Below are 22,838 nucleotides of genomic sequence, written 5' to 3'. Positions count from 1 at the left end.
AACTTCTGCATACTGAAGTGGCTGCACTTGCAAGCTAAACTATGAACTTTTAAGTTTTTTTTTATTTGAGGTAAGAGAAAGCATGAGCAGGAGGGGCAGAGGGAGAGGGAAAAAGCAGGCTCTCAGCCGAGAAGGGAACCTGATGTGGGGCTCAATCCCAGGACCCTGAGATCATGACCTGAGCCGAAGGCAGATGATTAAATGAGCCATCCAGGCGCCCCTAACTATGAACTTTTCAAATGTGTAAGATTTTTATTTGAAAAATAACTGACAACTATAATTATTAAGATTTGGGTATCTGGCAGACATCTGGAAAAAGAGCCAAGTTAGCCTATCACTTTAAGGGCAACAACTGACAGCATTTGTTGCCAATGATAAAATGCAAGCTTTGAAGCGAGAGTTAGAATTTTGGAAAATCTGTATTGCCATGATGAACTTCACAGTCTACCAATACTTTAACTCAGCCAGTTTTTCCCAAATGACTTAGGCATGGTGTTACAAATGCATACATGAGTAAAAGATTCCAAGTGAGAGACAAACCAATGGGTTTAACATAACAAAGTACCAAACTTCACTGATATTGTTTCAAATTCCACATTTGAAACTAATCCTTAAGAAACTACCACTTACGGAGTTTTGGTATAGTATCAAAGAAGAATATCTGAAAAGCTATTAAAAGTCCTCTTCCTTTTTCTAACTACATTATCTGTGAAAGGCTGGATAGTCTTCATATACTTCGAGTCCCGCAGCCCAGCCGGCTCCCTGCTCAGCAGGGAGTCGGCTTCTCCCTCTGACCCTTCCCCCTCTCATGTGCTCTCTCTCTCTTTCTCTCTCTCAAATGGATAGATAAAATCTTTAAATATATATATATATGTGAAAAACTTAAATCTCAAAAAAAAAACATAACACAAGAAATTGAATGCAGAAGCAAATATGACATCTGCTGTCTTCCATTAGGCAAGATGTTTAAAGATTTACAAAAATGTGAAATAATGCTATTTTTCTCATTTGAATTGTTTTTGTTTTGGAAAATAGTTTATTTTTCATTAAAAACATTATTTAACATGTAAGGGGTTCATTACTGGTAATTTTAAATGAAATAATAAATGGTTTTAATCTTCCTTGAACAAAGAAGAAAAGAAGGTAAAGCATAAATTAGCCAGGTTTGCTACTTCTGAACAATTTGAGAATTTAAGATATAAATTACTGATAAGGGGCACCTGGGTGGCTCAGCCATTTAAGCGTCCAATTCTTGATTTTTGGCTCAGGTCATAATCTCAGGGTTGTGAGATAAAGCCCCGAGTTGGGATCCAAACTGGGCATGGAGCCTGCTTAAGATTCTCTCTCTCCAGGGAGCATGGGAGGCTCAGTCAGTTAAGCGTCTGCCTTTGGCTCAGGTCATGATCCCACGGTCCTCGGATCAAGCCCTGAGTCAAGCTCCTTGCTCAGCAGAGAGCCTGCTTCTCCCTCTCCCTGTGCCTGCCACTCTCCCTGCTTGTGCTCTCTCTCTCTGTCAAATAAACAAATAAAATCTTAAAAAAAAAAAAAAAAAAGAGGGCGCCTGGGTGGCTCAGATGGTTAAGCGTCTGCCTCTGGCTCAGGTCATGATCCCAGGGTCTTGGGATCGAGTCCCGCATCGGGCTCGCTGCTCCTTGGGAGCCTGCTTCTCCCTCTGCTTCTCCCTCTGCCTCTCTCTCTCTCTGTCTCTCATGAATAAATAAATAAAATCTTTAATAAAATAAAAATAAAAAATAAAGATTCTCTCTCCTTCTCCTTCTGCCCCTCCCTCCTTCTCAAAAAAAAAATTTTTTTTTTTCTGGTAAAAGTAATGTTTAAGTCTTAACTCTGCTTTACCATTTAGGCTCCTAGTTTCCAAGAATATTTAGCTGACTTTTCATTTATTTTTCAATGATTAAGAACATTTGCATAATGCAAGCGCTTAAAATATATCCAATTTTTAATGATTCCAAGATCTTTAATTGCTTAGAGCTTTTCTAGGCCAATGAACAATGAGGGAAACATTTTTTTTTTCAAGATTTTATTTATTTATCTGTCAGAGAGACAGCACAAGCAGGGAGAATGGCAGGCAGAGGGAGAAGCAGGCTCCTGGCTGAGCAAGGAGCCCAATGTGGGGCTCAATCCCAGGACACTGGGATCATGACCTGAGCCAAAGGCAGACACTTAACTGACTGAGCCACCCAGGCATCCCGGGAAACATTCATTATTAAACATAAAAACCACTGGTACACTATGATGCCCTATAATACAAACAAAAACCAAAAAAACCAAAAACAAACCAAAAAACTCTCACAAAACAAACCCGTTCATTAACAAATATTTCTAAAAAACAAAACTAAATGATCCAAAGTCCTTTAACTTGAGCTTAGACTAAAGCACCAGATCAATTCCCAACTACTAGTTCTCTCTCAAAAAGTTCACTTGAGGCTTGGCTAGGTCTCATTAAAATTCAAAACAAGGATTTCTTCTTTGCCCGTGTGCCTCATTCTTCAATTTTTATCAAGCTACAAACGTATACTTGAGTTTGGTATTAACTCTTTAATATGAACTTGCTGCTAGGCAGAACTACCAAATCATCAGCATGTGATTGAAGGCTTAAGTAATAAGGGCAACAAAGCATGCAAGAACAAAAATTAAAGAAACTCTCAGAGGCCTAGCCAGAGTAAATGCATAATAAGAGTCATACTGAACATGTAAAATGTAACTTCTTTAATACCAAGGACCTCTGCCAATTTTTTTTTCATTCTCCCTCCCCAGAACTTATAATATCTCCTGGCACACAACAGGTATATAATAACTAGTTGCTGAATAAATGAATCAACTTAGTATTTTCATTAGTATTTATTTCAAGACCAAAAAATAAGATTCTCCCAAAATTAAGTTCACAGACTCAATGTATTTACATGACACACTCTATATTTACAACCAAATCATAATTCTCATTTGGGGATTTTCCATTATCCATTGGAAAATTTTAAAGTAAAACATTACTGACCACAGAAAAGTGTAAGAGTTCAATACTACAAATATGATTACCTATATCCCCTGCTTCTACTTTCTGTCAAACAAATAAAAACTACAAATGAAAAATAAATCTGCAAAAGGAAATTAAACCAACAGACACACCAAAACCAAACTAAAACAAACCAAAAAGCACCTTTAACCAGTAAAGCCATCAGAACTTGCAAAACTTTTGAACAGACATTTGCTGTAAGAGGGATGCTGAGAAGAACTGTTAATTCCCCTGCCTGGCTACTCTAATTCTTTCATATAGCAAGCATTCCTCAATTTGTAAGTTAAACAAACATGACTGGACTAGTAATGCACCCATTAGAGGGAAAAAAAAGACATACACAAAATTCACAAGGCTAAGTATAATTTCATGCAACTGAAATCTTGAATTAGACCACTCACAAGCAAGACCTCTTCTTTTACCTTTATATGGTATTTACTCAGAACATACACTGGTAATTCCTTTCTCTTTTTTTTTTTTTAAAGATTTTATTTATTTATTTGACAGAGAGAGAGACACAGCGAGAGAGGGAACACAAGCAGGGGGAGTGGGAGAGGAAGAAGCAGGCTTCCCGCGGAGGAGAGACCCCGATGCGGGGCTCGATCCCAGGACCCTGGGATCACGACCTGAGCCAAAGGCAGATGCTCAATGACTGAGCCACCCAGGCGCCCCACACCGGTAATTCTTTAATAAAAGTAACATTTCATTACTTATGATATTCAAGGTCCTGGAAATATAAGAAATTTCTGATTTACCAATGTTTTTTCTATTCCATGTAGGCCCAAATTCTTGTTTCATTGCTAAATCGTGTTCCTATACCTGAAGATGTAGAGCAATGCCTTCGTTTAATTAAATTATCCTCTACAGGACGCCTAGATGGCTCAGTTAAGTGTCCAACTCTTGATTTGGGCTCAGGTCATGATCTTGGGGACGTAGGATGGAGCCCCACATCAGGCTCTGCACTCAGCACAGAGACTGCATGAGATTCTCTCTCTACCTCTCCCTCCCTCCTCCCCGCCCCCCGTCACTTGTGCATGCACTTTCTCTAACAAGTAAAATCTTTAAAAATAGTAATAAATATTCCCCTAAAGAAGTTTTAATCCTTTGCTTACCCTCTTTACATATAAACTACAAGAGCAATTCAAATATATTCTAGACATTAAATAAAATCAATAAATAAAAACTCTTGATGTCATATTATAAGAAAACTTTAAAAGCACAAAGTAGTCATTAACAGAACGAAAAGTGGGCGCCTGGGTGGCTCAGTTGTTTAAGCGACTGCCTTCGGCTCAGGTCATGATCGTAGAGTCCCAGGATGGAGTCCTGCATCGGGCTCCCTGCTCAGCAGGGAGTCTGCTTCTCTCTCTGACCCTCTTCCCTCTCATGCTCTCTATCACTCTCTCTCTCAATAAATAAATAAATAATCTCTAAAAAAAATAAACAAAAAAAAATAAAAGAAGGAAAAGTAAGACTTACTTCTTGATACAGTTTGTCATGAGAAGATGGACATCTTGTCTTTCATCTAACAGCAGCATTGCCCCTAAATAGCCAATGCGTTTGTCTGTGAACTTTTGAGAGGCGATAAGCTTGAGGCATTCCAACTGCAAATTTTAAAAAAAGAAAAGAAATTAAGAAATTACTACCACATCAGGAAAGCAATGTTTTTAACCCAGAGTCAGTGGATGACTAAAATAAGATATCAAATCGCCTAAGATCCTTAGATATCTTGATAATAGATAGCAAGTTCTGGAATAGAGCACCTCAGCAAGGTCCTGATATATGCTATCCAAATAATCTGTGAGGTTTACCTACTTCCACAGATTGAAATAAATACTTACTAATAAAGTATTATAATAAAATATTAATAAACCCAATTCTTAATTTAATCCCCAGGTTGTACAATTTGAACACCTAACTTACGTGTATATTTATGGTCTGTTTCCCATTTTGAATAGCAAAAAATTCAGTAACTGGCAATACATCAAAGTGCCAAACACTATCTTAAACATTAGGAATATACAACTGAAAAAAAGACAGACAACAACTAACTTTTATATAATGTGCAAAGTGCTGTATGTAGGGCCTGAACCAAGTAGTAGGGAGAAGTGAGTTTAGCATATGAGGAATAAAAACACAGAGGAAAAAAAAAGGCCAGAGGAAATTTCAGGAGTGGAATTAACTTAAAATGTTTTATATGACTTTTTCTTTACATAATTGATAAAAATCCTCAGAGCTTAAGACTCTTTGTAAAGAGATTGTCTCTCTACTTAGCCTTTCTTGAACATCACAATCATTTTAATATACTTTATCATTCCATCTTGACTAACATAGAAAAGGCCAAACATTCCCTCGTAGCAATGGTTTTCAAAGGGTGTACATAAGACACTCCAAGAAAAGTTTTGCAAACTATGCTCCCATTTAGAATCACTGCATCCCAAAGAAAGGGGCTCAAATGCAGAACTATGTACAACAGTCTAAAATCACGAGACTACTCCCCAATCTGAATTTGCCTATAAGTTCAAAAGTGACACTGAGGAAAGTAAAAAAATTTACAAATAAAACTGTTTCGAACTATTTAAAAACTGCTCTCTTGATGTATCTGCATTAAAAACACTGAAAGTTAACAGAAATGACTATACTATCATGAACAAATCAAAGCCTCCGAGAATAACCAAGATCCAAAAGGGAAACTGAAGTGCCTTCTGAAACTGACAGATTATATAACAATCCTTCCCTTCCTTCTACGCACTCAATTTAAATTTTAAAAAACAATTTCTGAAATAGAAAATGAAGAAAGTCATTTTTACGATGTCAGCAGAAAAATTACTGCTGAGGTGAATGAGAAAAACAGGAGGTAAAATATTATAAAATCTCACTGTTTCAAACAGAAGGTTTTTAACCTTCCCATTTAATAATCGTATAAATGAATATTAGCAGTGAAAGAGTTCTAAGAATCAGGTATCACTTAAATTTTTATCATCCTTACTGAATCATGCTTTTAACAAATACCAGGCATTACACAAATAAATTATCCAAAAATTTGTTATTAAGATGAACTGATGAGGAAGACGACTTTACTCTTAGGCATTAATAGGACTTCGTATTTTTTTGGCCAAGTTTTTTTTTTTTTTAAGATTTTATTTATTTATTTGATATAAAGAACATAATAAGTAGGCTCGAACCCAGGATCCTGGGATCACCACCCAAGCCGAAGGCAGACGCTTAACCAACTGAGCCACCTAGGCATCCCTACGCCAAGTTTTAAGATAGTCACACGAAAAGTCATCAATGATTAGTGAGTACAATTTATTGCTTCTTGTGGCACTTAAAACTTACCTAAAAAATTAAACAGTGAACAGAATTTAAAGGGATAAACACTAAATTAATTCTTTTTAATATTCCCCACTGGTACAGTGGCTTTGCTTCAAGAATATACATTCGCTTTATGAAGGTAGCAAATTTTGAGAGGAAAATCTAAGATTAAAGACTGGAAATGGCTGGAAAATCTAAGATTAAAGACTGGAAACTCCCATTTAGAATCACTGCATCCCAAGGAAAGGGGCTCAAATGCAGAACTATGTACAACAGTCTAAAATCATGAGACTACTTCCCATCTGAATTTGCCTGTAAGTTCAAAAGTGAAATTGAAGTAAAAAAAATTACAAATAAAACTGTTTCAAGCTATTTAAAAACTGCTTTCTTGATGTATTGAAAAACATCCTCTGCTGAAGGATTAATTCTCATCATACTCTCCACTTTGTTGTCAGTGGCCAGCAATAGTGCTAAGAAAGTACCATGTTTCATCTTTAAGAATATTATCAAAGTTTTCAGATGTTGAAAAAGAAAAAGGATGGAGGGGTGGACAATGGGTTTTTGAAGAAATAGAAGGGTAGGGCATCCATTTTTGAGCAGCAACCACTAAAAATGCAACTCTAGTGTGAGTTACAGAACAGGAAAAAAATAGTAAAATCAATGAAATGTTTCTGCCCCGTTGGTAACAACCTCAAATTGAGTACTACTCCGTCTCACTTAAAGCTACTTGAAAATCCCACCTGAAACACTGCTAACCTACAAATCTAGCATATGCTTTAAGACCACAGTAAACAGTCTAGCTTTTATATTCACACAACCACAGAGATAAAAAATAACTTTTGGTTTTACTCTAAACTCCCTGAGCAAAGTCAAAAAACAAAAGACAAACTTGGAAAAAATATTTGCAACTTGCTTCATAGACCGGAAATCCTATATAACAGGATCCTACAAACTGATTTTCAAAAAGACCAACAACTCAATATAAAATGGACAAAGAATGTGGACAGTTCAAAGAAAACAAAAATAATTCAAACATATGAAATGGAGTTCTACCACCTCATAAAATAAATGGAAACCCAACTAGGTAAATTCACTTAAATCACTGAACTGTACATTTGAAAAGGGTGAATTACATGATATGCAAAATATGCCTCCGTGAAGTTATTAGAAGAGAAAAAGAAATGCAAATGGAAACCATACTGAGATAGTATTTTTTAACCTCTTACATTAGCAAAGTTTGACTGTCGTTAACAGTGCAAGGACATTAGTGACTGGATAAAACTGGCACAAGCTGTAGTGAGAAAGATCTGGCCTATCTAAAGTACAAATACACATACCCTTTGACTCAACAATTCCACTTTTAGGAACTTACACTACCTTTACATTCATACATGTGTAAAATAATGGTTATTGGGCGCCTGGGTGGCTCAGTTGGTTAAGCGACTGCCTTCGGCTCAGGTCATGATCCCGGAGTCCCTGGATAGAGTCCCGAATCGGGCTCCCTGCTCGGCAGAGTCTGCTTCTCCCTCTGACCCTCCCCCTCTCATGTGCTCTCTCTCTCTCTCATTCTCTCTGTCTCAAATAAATAAAATCTTTAAAAAAAATGGTTATTATTCAACTGTAGTATTATTTTTTTTTAAAGATTTTATTTATTTGACAGAGAAAGAGAGCCAGAGAGGGAACACAAGCAGGGGGAGCGGGAGAGGGAGAAGCAGGCTTCCCGCAGAGAAGAGAGCCTAATACGGTGCTCGATCCCAGGACCCTGGGATTACGATCCAAGCTGAAGGCAGACGCCCAACAACTGAGCCACCGAGGTGCCCCTGTAGTATATTTTTTTTTTTTTTTGCGCCCCTGTAGTATTACTTTAAGCAGTTAAGACTGGAGGGGCACCTGGCTGGCTCAGTCAACAGACCATGTGACTCTTGATCTCAGGGTCCTGAGTTTGAGCTTCACAATGGGTGTGGAGCCTACCTAAAATTAAATAAATAAATACTAAGACTGGAAACAAAAATGTCCATTAATAAGGCATCAGTTTAATAATGATTCATAAATATCATGGAATATGAGCACCTGGGTGGCTCAGTCAGTTAAGCGTGTGCCTTTGGCTCAGGTCATGATCCCAGAGTCCTGGTATCAGGCCCCACACTGGGCTCCCTGCTCATTGGGGAGTCTGTTTCTTCCTCTCCCACTGCCCCTTCCTCCGCTTTGTGCTCACACTCGCTCTCTTTCGCTCTCTCTCTAATAAATAGCATCTTTAAAAAATAAAAGAAGTATCATGGAATACTATGCTAGATACACTGAGATGAGTATGTCTAAGAAGCTGGCAAAAAAATGAGTATGTCAAAAAAGCTGGAAAAAATGAGGACATGGGCTAATATTCAAGACAGATTGATAAGTAGACAGCACCACATCTGTTTTACAGTGGAGGGAGCATTTCCATTGCCGGGAGATGTATAAAGTATCTCTGGAAGGACAGACACAGACAGTTGCTTATAAAAAGGAAACTAAGTAGGGGTCCTGGATGGCTCAGTTGGTTAAGCCTCTGCCTTCAGCTCAGGTCATGATCCCAGGGTCCTGGGATCCAGTCCCCCGCGAGCCTGCTTCTCCCTCTCCTGCCCCCCCGCTTGTGCTCTCTCGCTCGCTCTCTCCTTCTCTCTCAAATAAATACATAAAATCTTAAAAAAAAACAAAAAACAGGAAACTGAGTGTCTGGAAGTGGACAGAAAGCAGGGTTTTCATCACATATTCTTTAGTATCTTTTAAATTTTGCATCAGTGAACTGTCATTATCTATTCCAAAGATAAATAATATTGGACTAGAAGTTTAAAACTGCAGGATAAAGGGAACTTATATCTAACCCATGGTTACAGAAGTTAATATAATAATATAATTAAAAAGGAGGGAAAAAAACAACCTAGGGCAATTATTCCCTCTCCCAAATTGAGTAACATGTCATTTCAAAAATTAACAAAAAAGCATTTGAGTCTTGGAATTGTTTTATGAAAACACTGAAAATTTAAGACCAAAATCTTATGAAAATACAACTCAGTAAAGGGGAACAACCAGCCCTTTTTAAATAACTTAAATTCATAATGAACAATTACTGTGCTATTCTATTATACCTGCAATGCTATAAGAGCTTAAAAAGTTATGTCCATTCCTTATCTCTAATCCCCATGATGGCTATGCTTTCTTCTGCTGGCAGTTATTTTGTATTTTTCACTGACTATCAGCTTCTTCCTTGCCAACAACACTCTTGTAACTGGCTTTTCAACAGCAACCTTCTCACTCTCCCCACTACCTCCCATCCCAAAGGTCTGACTGCGATAACTTTAAGCTATTCACTGATTTTCTTTACATTTACTTTCCAATTGTTTTTGAAGAAGCTGTGATTTTTCTTTAACTTCATAAAATCCTGCTGTGTAAAAACCAATGTGCTAGACATTCTCATTGACACCCAGTTAGAAGGGCACACAAAAGGAAACCAACATTTGGATATACATCATAAGTATGATACATATATATACATCATAGGATATATATATATCATATATACATACTGTGACAATTATGCACAAGCTACTATGGAAACAAGTTAGGAAGGGCACTCATTCAAGGTGAAATGCAGTAAGAAAACAGAACTAAGATTCTTATCCCTTTATATAACACAGAGTGGAATAGAAAGAACCAATTTGATTTAGGAGCCCTAATCCTGGTTCTAGCTTAAGAGACCTAAGCAAGTTATTTCAACAACCTGGACCTCAGTTTCCTCTTCACTAAAATAACTGAGCCACATCATGAGAGACAACCTTAACGCTGCCCTCAACTCTGCTTTCAAGGCAAATACAGTAGCCACTAATTCTCTACAGCTGACCCTTGAAGTGCCTAAGAATTTTTCTTAGCAGAAACATTCCAGGCATCCATTAGCAAGCCTAAGAGAGTGAGGTTACCACCTCCTTTTGGAATAAATATAGTGCCTTAAGGAAGTGGTTTCCAAATTTGACTGATCAAAATCACCTGGGAGAGTTTTGAAATATGTACGCCACCCCCGAAATATCCTGACAGAGTAGGTTTCAGGTAAAGCCTGACAATTGGATTTTTATAAACATTTTCTAGATGACTCAATATTCCAATTTTCTCCGAATTTCAAAGCAATTTTTTTAAAAAGAAAGGTTTTTGGCCTTGTTATATTGTTCTAAAGCAAGTACAAATATTGCCCTTTATCAACATTTAATCTGGTTGCCCTTCAAAAAAGCTGCACCTATTTTGTTAGCTTTTAGAACAATTTCCCACAAGGTCAAATGCATATACATTTGTTTTTAAATTTAACATCTAAGCTTTATGATGTGAACAATCACCTTGATGAAAGGATGCAATTAAACATTAATGGATCTGCAACTGATTGTTTAGGTCTTTTAAAAAGTTACCTTTATTTTCATTTAACATTCAGAAATAAATTTCTAGTTTATACACACAACACACACACACACACACTTGAAGAATAGCCTGTTAACTGCTTTACCACTATGTAGTCTGGCAACATAAAAATCTAGGAGACCAGTCTATTTTTTCATTCTTCTGGCAGGGGGGGAAAAACACTTAACATTGCTATTGCATCCCATTTCTCCTCTTGAGAAAATTTATTATGAAATATTTCACTCAAAAATACACAAAAATCATGTAACAGTCATTGAGCCACCAGCCAGTTTTAGCAAATCTTAACATTTGGCCCTACTTATTTTACATTTTTTAATATTACAAATTCAACTGAAGCCTTCTGCATACTCTGCCTCAATCCCATTTCCTTTCTCTCCACCCCAGGAGTAACAAAAACTCAAAATTGCTGTTCATCATTGCCACGCCATGTGTCTTTACTACGTATGTTGAGACAATTGTTTTTGAATGTTTTAAGCGTTATGTAAGTATCATACCATAGTCCTGCTCTTTTCATTCAATATCTCTGAGTACTACTCACATTCAGACAAGAAACTGTAATTTAGTTATCTTCATTGCTAATCTAGTATCCCACTTGTAATATACTACAACTTACCTATTCTTTTTGTGGACATATAGATTATTCCCAATGTTTTCATATCAGAAACAATGCTGCAATGAACTCTTATAAATGTCCCTTGTTAAATGGACAAGATTCTTGATCAGATTCAGGTTTTTCTGTTTTTACTTTATTTTGACTTAGCAAATACACTTCATAGGTGGTGGTATGAACTTTCATCAAGTATGTAATTATTTCTGGTGGTTGTCTCTCTTTTGTGACATTAGCATCAATAATGATCATCAGGGATTACAAAATAGTAATATTCTAATTCTTTTATTCTTTCATTTATTAGCTCGATTTTTCCTCTAAGGAGCAACTTCTCTATATGTACCATTGGGTTACCAAGAGTTCCTTCGGAAGGAACTTACCAATAATTCCTTCAGAAGGAACTACTGGTAGGAAAGGCAGGATAAATGTTTCTTTTCCTTTTATCTACTAGTTTTCAAAATGAGACCCTAGGGGCGCCTGGGTGGCTCAGATGGTTAAGCGTCTGCCTTCAGCTCAGGTAATGATTCCAGAGTCCTGGGATTGAGTCCCGCATCGGGCTCCCTGCTCCTTGGAAACCTGCTTCTCCCTCTGCCTCTCTCTCTCTCATGAATAAATAAAAAAAAAGAGAGAGAAAAAAACAAAAAAACAAAATGAGACCCTAGTATGCTCCAAAGATGACCAATGGAGTTTTTAAAAATTTGTTTAATACTTATGAACTCACTGGAGCCCCTGGGTGGCACAATCGGTTAAGCATCCGACTCTTGATTCGGCTCAGGTCATGATATCAGCATCGTGAGATCAAGCCCCATGTCAGGCTCCCCACTCTATGCGGAGAGAGAGAGAAACTCTCTCTCTCCCTCTGCCCCTCTCCCTGCTCACTTGGTGCGCATGCTCTCTAATAAATAAAATCTTTAGATAAAAAATTATGAACTCACTGATATAAACTAACTTGGTATATTCAATTATAATTATTCTTATTAACGCTCAAATTTTCTTATTTTGGGGCACAACAAAAAGCCACTTCTGGTGGCTACTAAATCCTTTTAACATGACCTCTGTATTTTTTGTTTTTTGGCAAAGACAGTTCAGGCTTATTTTGGGCACAATCTGGGTTTAAAGGTGCTCAAGGCAGGGATGCCTACTATTGCCATCCAATTATAGGTACACTGTAGTAAAGAAAGAAGAAAAAAAATGATTAAGGACGTAAAGTTAGGGAATTGCCATTGCTTACAGACAATAGTATTGACTATATGGAAGCAATGGAGTCTACAGGGACTCTTAGAACCAAATGCAATAATGTTGCTAAGGAGATAAATATGCAAAAATGAATTATATTTCCATATATCTAAAACCTAATTATTAAAGTTTTAAGAGTGCTATTTGCAACAGGATGAAGAGCTCCAAGGAACCTATAAATTTCACCCAAGGTAAGACTTTATAGAGAACACTTTAAAACTTTAAGGAACATAAGGAAGTGAAGTGCTATACTGTACTGATGGAAGGGAAGACTACTATGGACAGGAAACTGAGGATAACAAGCCAGGCTGGGACAGGAAGGAAACAGACAATGCAAACCCAGCCTGGACAAGGTCACCAGCCCACTAGTGCCATGGAAAGACGTGGATCCAGTGTTGTCAAATCCTCCCGATTTTCTAAGAGAAACCAGAAATCCAGATTTCCATGAGAAGTTCCTTGATTTTTATGTTGGCAGCAAATTCAAAAAATTTAACGTACTGTGCAAAATAAAACACATCTGTGGAAGAGTCTGGCTCCCAAGCTACCATTTTTTACTCCTACCCACTTCTTTACTCAACTTTATTTCTGGGTCATGTTTAAGCCAGACACATGAAAGGTTATAAACCCTACAAGAAATTTATCATGGCTTTTGTTGTAAAAATGTTGAGGATACAGTCTTTTACATTACTAAGAGACTCCTAGATAAAAGACCCACATAAGAAAATCTATTTTAGGGGTACCTCGCTGGTTCAGTTGGAAGAGCATGAAAACTCTTGATTTTGGGGTCGTGAGTTTGAGCCCCCGTTGGGTACAGAGATTACATACATACATACGTACATAAATGAAAATCTATTTTAGAATTCAGTGATTTTTTTTTTAAATGTTTTGCTGTCCTTGAGGAAATGGTAAAGTAGTATTTGAGTTTTTTATGTGCAAAACATAAATGTTTAACATTTACTCATCTTCATAATAACCCCATACAGTAGTATGAAGATTGTCCCCATTTTACAGATAAGGAAACTGAGAAAAGAAAGCTTAAGGATCGGGACACCCCTGGTGGCTCAGTCAGTTAAGCCTCAGGTCATGACCCCAGGTTCCTGGGATCCAGTCCTGCATCAGGCTTCTTGCTCGGCGGGGAGCCTGCTTCTCCCTCTACCTGCTACTAGAAATTTTTAAATTATACACCTGGCTCGTATTTTTATTTCTATTGAACAGCATCATGCTAGATACTGCAGTAAAAAGTAAAAAGAAACAGGTGAAATTAGTTTGAATAATAGATTTTATTTAACCCAATATATCTAAAATATCATTTCAACATATAATCAACACAAAAATTATTAGATATTTTACAACTTTCTTTTGTACTAAGGCTTCTAAATACAGTATTATTAACACTTACAGCACATCTCAATTTGTATACTACATATCCATCAGAAATATTTTAACTGTATTTAGATCTCAGAAAATTTACAATTGATAAAGTGGATTCACATACCCAGGTTGTCTAAAACATTTAAAAGTTTTCCAGTAACTGCATCAAATACCCACCAAAAATTTATTTTCCTTTAATATTCACCTCAGCTGAACTAGCCACATTTCAAGAGACCAGTGGCTACGCAGCTACTGGCTATCATAATGAACAGCATAAGTCTAACAAGTCTAATAAAATGCAATAAACGGCAGCTGTTTTTACACATAATTAAATGAAAATGGTACTGTGATTCATACATGCAGGCGAGAGAACCTAGATAGGAATCTTTTTATGGGTACATTATAAAGGAAATTCTGATGGGCAAGGTACCAAATTACTGCTTGGATAGGGCCCTGACTTATTCAAACAGAGGAAACAGATGAAGGGACTTAACATTATGATTGCTATTCCCATTCAGAAAAGTCTTGTCTTTGGTACCGCAATTTTAATACAGTTTCCTTGAATATTAACACTTTCCACCTAAGAATTAAATGTTTTATCAAATAATTAAATTCCAGAACACCCAAAAAATGCCATCTAGTAAAGTTGGAAAGCATATTTTATTTAAACATAGTAATGACTCTTAGAAATGTAGAGAGTGCTCTTTCACAAAATGAAATATCATCAGTCTTAAATCTATCGTATGATTTTAAATTCAACAGTTGGTCTTTAAAGAACTCCTTTAACTCCATGATGTTAATGGTGGTCATTTCTGAGTGTAGGAATTAAGTCTCCCCCCTCCACCCTTGATTATCTTTTAAAACCCAACAGATCAGATTTTTGTAAATCTAACCTAAATGTGTCTACTTAAAATCAGCCAACAAAAATGTATGGACATCTATTTGCTTTATACTATGACATGCACTAAATGTATAACCACCTGGATCGCTTTTTGATGTGGTAAAAGCATATAACATGTTTTATTCAGAGGAGACAGCTGCTGCTTTTGTTTGCCTAGTACCTGGTCCTCATCCCCCTGATATTAACACCTCAATTTTCCTTTGGGAAGTTAATGCTCTCCCACTCTCAGTCACATATTTCTAGAGAAAGTGACCTCATTCCCAGCCCCAAGATAAGCATAAAACTAACCCAAGTCATTCTCATAGGATTCAAAACCATTACTGTTTTAACTCAGAGGTGGGGGAGACCTCCTTCACTGGAGTTACTGAGCTGAACAAAAGATAAACATGGATAAATTAAATCTATCAAAACATTAACAATAGTTATCTTTGAAAAATGGAAACATGGGTGGTATTTTTCTCCTGATGTTGCACATTCTTTCAGTTTTGCAGTCTTTTCCTTAAAAAGACTATTTAGCATATAATACAATTCTTAAATTAAGGGAGATAAAATTTAATAGCATTAATAAGAATTAAAAAAAAAACCCACTATACCCTTCTCTGTGACTCAATCCCCCTTATCACGTATAAACATGGAAAGAAGAAAGCACTTATCACCAAGAATATCATTCTCAGAGTTTAAACTGGCCATATCTAATAATATGCATTTGTGTGTAGGAGAAAATCAGGAGACAGACCTGTATAGTGGCTATAGCAATCAAGTAATTAGGTAATTACAACAAAATCGATAAACGCCATTATGTGGCAACCACTTAATTTCTTTTACTTAAGAACATCTGTTCTGAGTGTTCCTCCTTATATCATCGTGCATACAGAATATAATTAAGGAAACATTTAGCAAACATTTCTTAAGTATTCATTATAGTCCAGCCCCTCTGACAGACCAATCACAATATACTGGTTAATCCTGGTCAATCTTTAAGTAAGCTAGTTGTCACCATCAAAACATACTCTAATCCACATAAGATTCCCAATGGTAAGCACAACTGACAGCAATATCATGCCCTTCCAGGTCTGCAACTTTCTCAATTCTACCCTCAGTTTCACAATGATCAGACTACATGACTATCAAAAGTATCCTGTCTTTCCTGACAGGAAAAGACTGACTGACCCTCCCTGAGCTACATTCAAACAAGAGTACCCTTGCTAGATGTGGTCTCAGCCCAGCCTACCTGTCCAAAGTGAGCAGGGTAGCCCAGCATGTGCATATATAGTAATTTTGCCACATTCCGACACCGGTATGTATTGTCTTCTTCTCTAAAAGATGATCGGATTGCAGCACATTCTTTCTGGATCATTTCTCGTTCTTCGGCTTGGGTTCGGGCTGTCCGGATGGTCCGGATCAGCTCCCGCAATCTGATGGGGGCTGGCATCCTCTGGATATGGAAAGACATTAAATAAAAATGTTCACGTTTTTTACTACCAAAACCATTCACACAACTTCCTACAACAATTTCTAATTTTTAAGAATTCAAGATTTGCTAAATCCAATGATACAAAGCTTCAGCAAAGCTATTACATACAAATTCAACTCAGTAAATTTCTGGAAAGAATACAAACAAAAGTGTTAAGTATTAAATTAAGATAAGACACAGAATATACCAATATGTAAAATACATCATTATTATCAAAATATCTTAGGAACAAACTCAAATCTCTACTCAATCCTTAAAGTAATTAAGAAAAGGTCTATGCCTAACCTTAGAGAAGTATTTTCTGCTCAACTGTTAATATAACAAATTATCAGATGAATATTGAATATGATCATAAAGTTCAACTCAAAATGAGAGATTACAAGACCAATTACCATATTTAAACACTTTCCCAAGAAACAATAATCATCTCAGTACACTGGATACTCTTTGAAAATTGTGATGAGGAATAAATAATAAACCAATCTTAGAGGATAAGACTACAGGTTAGAGGGGCGCCTGGGTGGCTCAGTCGTTAAGCATCTGCCTTCCGCTCAGGTCATGATCCCAGGGTCCTGGGATCGAGGCCCACATCGGGCTTCCTGCTCCACGGGAAGCCTGCTTCTCCCTCTCACACTCCCTCTGCTTGTGTTTCCTCTCTCGCTGTGTCTCTCTCTGTCAAATAAATAAAATCTTAAAAAAAAAAAAAAAAAAAACCGACTACAGGTTAGAGGATAAGACCCTGGAGAGGGTATGTGCTATGGTGAGTGCTGTGAATTGTGTAAGACTGATGAATCAGACCTGTACCTCTGAAACAAATAATACATTATATGTTAAAAAAAAAAAAAGATAGTAGGAAGGGAAAAATGAAGAGGGGAAAATCGGAGGGGGAGATGAACCATGAGAGACTATGGACTCTGAGACACAAACTGAGGGTTCTAGAGGGGAGGGGGGCGGAGGGATGGGGTAGCCTGGTGATGGGTGTTAAAGAGAGCACGTATTTTTTTTTTTAAAGATTTTTATTTATTTATTTGACAGAGAGAGACACAGCGAGAGAGGGAACATAAGCAGGGGGAGTGGGAAAGGGAGAAGCAGGCTTCCCGAGGAGCAGGGAGCCCGATGCGGGGCTCGATCCCAGGAGCCTGGGATCATGACCTGAGCCGAAGGCAGACGCTTAACGACTGAGCCACCCAGGCGCCCCTAGAGGGCACGTATTGAATGGAGCACTGGGTGTTATATGCAAACAATGAATCATGGAGCACTATATCAAAAACTAATGATGTAATGCATGGTGGTTAACATAATAAAATAAAATTTAAAAAAGACTACTGGAGTCATATTCTCATATTTTTAAAATTAATAACAGTAATAAAGGACCTATAACAGCCAAAACAAGAAAAAAAAAAAAAAAGACAAAGTTGGAGAAATTGCACTACCTAATTTGAAGAAATACTATAAAGCTACAGTAATTAGGACAATGTGGAAATGAATTTAAGAGTAGACTCAGAGAATAATGGAGCAAAATAGAAAGTTTAGGAATAGACCCATACAAATAAGCTCAACTGATTTGCAACAGAGAGGCTAAGGTTAGTCCATAAGAGAAAGGGTATTCCTTCAACAAATGGTGCTGGCACAACTCGGAATCTATATGGAGAAAAAATTAAGCTTGGATCCTAACCTCACATAATATACAAAAATTAATTCAACATGGGTCATAGCTCTAAACCATAAAGCCAAAACTAAAAAATCTTCCATTAGAAAACGTAAGAGAAAATCTTTCGGAACTTAGGTTAAGCAGAGATTTCATATATAACAAGCACAAAATATGAAAGAAATAATAAACTTGACAAAAAGTTACTTTTGTTTTGCAAAAGATGAAAATAAGGCAAGCCACAGAGGAAAAGAAATAAAATTCCTATCTTAAAAAGGATATGTATTCAAAATATATAATTTTACAACTCAATAATAAGACACCTTATTTAAAAATGAGTAAAAGATTTGAATAGACACTTCTCAAAGAAGAAATATGAATGGCCATAAACACATGAAAACATGCTTAATGTCATTAGTCTGCAGGGAAATGCAAATGAAAACTATAAGATATCACCCTACACCATTAGAATGGCTAAAATTTAAAAGACTGGCCATACCAAGTGTTGGCAGGGATGTAAAACTTTTTTTTTTTTATATTATGTTCAGTTAGCCAGCATATAGTAGTACATCATTAGTTTTTGATGTAGTGTTCAACGATTCATTAGTTACATATAACACCCAGTGCTCAACTTTTCATAGACGACTCATGGAATGCAAATGGAATGGTTCAACTACTTTGGAAAAGTTTGGCAATTTTTTATAAAATTAAATATATACTTAGTATAGGATTCAGCAAATCCACTCAGGATACACCAAAAAGCAATGAAAATACACGTTCTCACCAAGACTTGTACACAAATGTTCATAGAAGCTTCATTTATAATTACTAAAAACTAGGAACAACTCAAATGTCCATAAACTGGTGAATAATAATGGTATACCCACATAAATGAATACTTCTCAGAATAAAACAGAACCAACGTTAACATGAAAAGTCTCAAAAACATGCTGAGCAAAAGAAGCAGGAACAAGAAAGTACACACTGTATGATTTCACTTATATGAAACTCTAGGCTAATCTATAGTGATGCTAAAGAGACCAATGATTGCCTGGGGTTGAGGGTGGGGATGGGAATCAACTGGGATGCAAGGAAACCTTCTGGGGTGACAGAAATGTTTATGATGGGTATATACACCTCTCAAAATTCATCGAACTGAACACTTACAAGTGCATTTTATTGTATGTATATTATACCTCAATGTTAAGAAAAATGATAAAAATTAGATAAAAATATCAATCATCTTCAGCACATACACGCTGTGGAATCCTTAAACCAATAATTCTCAAAGTTGTTCTGATCACACAAACCAGGAAGATATTCCAGTCCCATTAGTTCACTACAGCATCATTCCTCAAGGTAGGGAGAGTATATCAGGAATTTTTTTGAAAAGTTCTCTAGGTATTGGTATTTTCCTCCCTGTGGCCCTCTTAAGATCACATGTACTAAACTATATAAAGCTACCTGTATAATATTTTGTTACTTTTTAATAGAAATACTGTGGGCCTAGTGTTTAAACATTTGTACATAGCACTGTCTTCATTATTTCATTTGTTCCAACCCATTCTGAAGGGCAGAGATCATTATCCCTGCTTTGCCCATGAAGAAACTTCATCTCAGAGCAATTACGCACTTAAGATCACAAAGGTGGTAAGTGACAGAGCCAGCACCTGAACTCCAAGGATTAGAACTCCAAGGCCAGAGTTCTGCTCAATACCTGAAAAATGAACATTATCTTTACATTTAAAATTATATGACTGCTAGGATTTGCTTCAAAATACTCCAGGGGAAAAAGTATTGAGGAGGGGGAAAAAAATGAAAGAAAATGGGCAAAATGCTGAACGCTGCTGAAGGCATATGATAAGTATATGAAGTTACATTGTATTATTCTCTATTTTTATGTATATTAGAAATTTTCATAATCAAAAGCTTTTTAAAAGTCAAAAAGCTTCAATAAAGCATTTAAGTCTTTAAAATTTTTCATAAGTAGGGGCACCTGGGTAGCTCAGTTGGTTAAGCATCCAACTTGGTTTTGGCTCAGGTCCTGACCTCATGGCTCATGATCACAATCCAGCCCCAAGTCAAGGGTCCGTGCTTAGCATGAGTCTGCTTGGATATTCTTCTCCCTCTGCCTCTTACCCTGCTCATGCACATGTGTTCACTCGCTCTCTCTCTCTCTCAAATAAATAAATACATCTTTAAGAGAAAAAAAAAGAATCTTATTTGGGGTGCCTGGCTGGCTCAACGGGAGGATCATGCGACTCCTGATCTCAGAGTTGTGAGTTCTCTACACACACTGGGTGTAGAGATTACCTAAATAAAGATTTAAAAAAAAAAAAAAAGAATCTTATTTATCATTAACCCAAATTTGGTGTGTGGGGAACAAAAGACGACTAAGGCAACTAAAAAAAAAAATCAAGGTCAATTAGTAATACTCTGCTGGAAAATAACTTTTCTCTACGAAGGCCTCAATAATTCTATAAAGCAAATAAGACTATTAGAAAAAGCCTAAATCTATTTCCAAAACATTTAGTCCAACAGGGGGGAAAAAAATCACAAGAGTTTAAGCCAGCTGAGAGACAACAAACAAGTTACCTGGAGCCATTTCTCAGCTCAGCCACAGAATCACAGACATACAGTTTATGCCACTAGCTTTTTATGGAGGAAATTAAGGACCCAGGCTGTTAACTACCTTGTACAAGGTCAAAGAATTAATTACTAGCCTGACTCACATCGTGTGATTCCCCCAATCAGCACTCTTTCTCCAGCACCAGGCTATCTCTAGAGAAAGCAGTAATTTTTTTTCGTTGGCTGTGACAACCTACTTCTACTTCTTTTTTTTTATCACAAGGAAATCTCTTAGGCATGAATGAAAAGGTTAATTTACAGAATAAAGAACTTAGTATATTTCAAAATTCATTCTAAGTTCAAAACTAAACAAAAAGACACAATGGAATATTATGCAGCCATCAAAAGGAATGAGATCTTGCCATTTGCAACGACATAGATGGAACTGGAGGGTGTTATGCTTAGTGAAATAAGTCAATCAGAGAAAGACATGTATAATATGACCTCACTGATATGAGGAATTCTTAATCTCAGGAAACAAACTGAGTGTTACTGGAGTGGTTGTGGGTGGGAGGGATGGGGTGGCTGGGTGATAGACATTGGGGAGGGTATGTGCTACGGTGAGCGCTGTGAATTGTGCAAGACTGTTGAATCACAGATCTGTACTTCTGAAACAAATAACGCAACATATTTTAAGAAAAAAGAAAAAGAAGATAACAGGAGAGGAAGAATGAAGGGGAGTAAGTCAGAGGGGGAGAGAAACCATGAGAGATGATGGACTCTGAAAAACAAACTGAGGGTTCTAGAGGGGAGGAGGGTAGGGGGATGGGTTAGCCTGGTGATGGGTATTAAAGAGGGCACATTCTGCACGGAGCACTGGGAGTTATGCACAAACAATGAATCATGGAACACTACATCAAAAACTAATGATGTAATATATGGTGATTATCATAACAATAAAAAATAAAAAAAAAAACTAAACAAAAAGTTCTAGTTCCAGGGAAGATGGAGTAAACACACTCCACGGAGATGCCTGTCTCTCCCTCTGACCATAACTATAAATCCTGGATAAAATACATACCACAGCTACCCAAAGACTCTGAAAAGTAATTGACAGCAGATTCAAGAAAGAGAGAATCTGAAGTTCCAACAAAATGGCAAGAGGTTATCCTTTTTCCTCCAGTATTGCCCAGCCTGGACCCAATGGCAACCCAAAACCCGAAGTTCTTACTGAGTACAGAGAAGGAGCTCTAAGGAAAACCCTCTCTCTCTGGTCCAGGAAGCCAGAAAAGAAGGATGGGAGAAATTCTCTCTTTTGACTTTTTATTTTTCCCTTCCCTCCACCCCTGCCTCTAGCAACATTGCAATGGTGGTGGCTGTGGCAGAACAGCAATGAACAGGCAGGCAGGCATCTAAAAACTGGGGAAAGGGAACTCTTCTCTCCGACCAGAGGAGCTGTACAAGAGCATGGAGTAAATCACTCTATTCTCCCACTGCATGATAAAAGAGTGAATTCAGGGGCACGTGGGTGGCTCAGTCGTTGAGCATCTGCCTTCGGCTCTGGTCATGATCCCGGGGTCCTAGGATTGAGCCCTACATCAGGCTCCCTGCTCAGCCAGAAGCCTGCTTCTCCCTCTCCCACTCCCCCTGCTTGTGTCCCCTCTCTTGCTCTCTCTGTCAAATAAATAAATAAAATATTTTTTTAAAAAAGTGAATTCACCAAGAAAATAAAACAATCCTAACTGCAAATGTATATAACAATAGAGTTAAAAAATACATGAATCAAAAATTGACAGGTATCAAAGATATCCCAATTATAGAGACTTCAACATGCCCCCTAAGTAAATGATAAAATTACAGAGTGTCAGGGGCTCCTGGGTGGCTCAGTCGTTAAGCATCTGCCTTTGGCTCAGGTCATAATCTCGGGATCTTGGGATCGAGCCCCGCATCAGGCCCTCTGCATCAGGCTCCCCGCTCGGCGGGAAGCCTGCTTCTCCCTCTCCCACTTCCCCTGCTTGTGTTCCTGCTCTCGCTATGTCTCTCTCTCTGTCAAATAAAGAAATAAAATATTTTTTAAAAATTACAGAGTATCAGCAAAGATATAAAAGACCTGAATGCCATCATCAACTGACTGGATCTAACCAACAGTTATGGAATACCTCAAGCGACAACAGCAGAATATACTTTCTTTTCAACTGCATACAGAACATTCACCGAAATAGACCATTTCCTGGGTCATTAAAAAAAAAAGTT

The 22,838-nt window shown here is 37.2% G+C and overlaps 1 protein-coding gene across 1 annotated transcript in view; it reads right to left on the bottom strand.

Moving 5' to 3' along the window:
- The window catches only part of AP1G1 (adaptor related protein complex 1 subunit gamma 1), a 75,455-nt gene that overhangs the window by 35,498 nt on the left and 17,119 nt on the right, over positions 1-22,838 (bottom strand). Inside the window, exons 2-3 of the mRNA XM_028092575.2 lie at positions 16,127-16,330; positions 4,508-4,632 (exon numbers count right to left, since the gene is read on the bottom strand). Coding sequence (XP_027948376.1) covers positions 4,508-4,632; positions 16,127-16,327 — 326 coding nt within the window. The 5' untranslated portion in view covers positions 16,328-16,330. The remainder of the gene's footprint in view (positions 1-4,507; positions 4,633-16,126; positions 16,331-22,838) is intronic.

The sequence above is a fragment of the Eumetopias jubatus genome, unplaced genomic scaffold (genome assembly GCF_037043125.1).
Source record: "Eumetopias jubatus isolate StellerSeaLion01/CBP00866 unplaced genomic scaffold, mEumJub1_p1.0 scaffold_10, whole genome shotgun sequence".
Classification (NCBI taxonomy): domain Eukaryota; kingdom Metazoa; phylum Chordata; class Mammalia; order Carnivora; family Otariidae; genus Eumetopias; species Eumetopias jubatus.
Note: the sequence above shows the minus strand (reverse complement) of the source record. Positions and strands in the feature narration are given on the sequence as shown.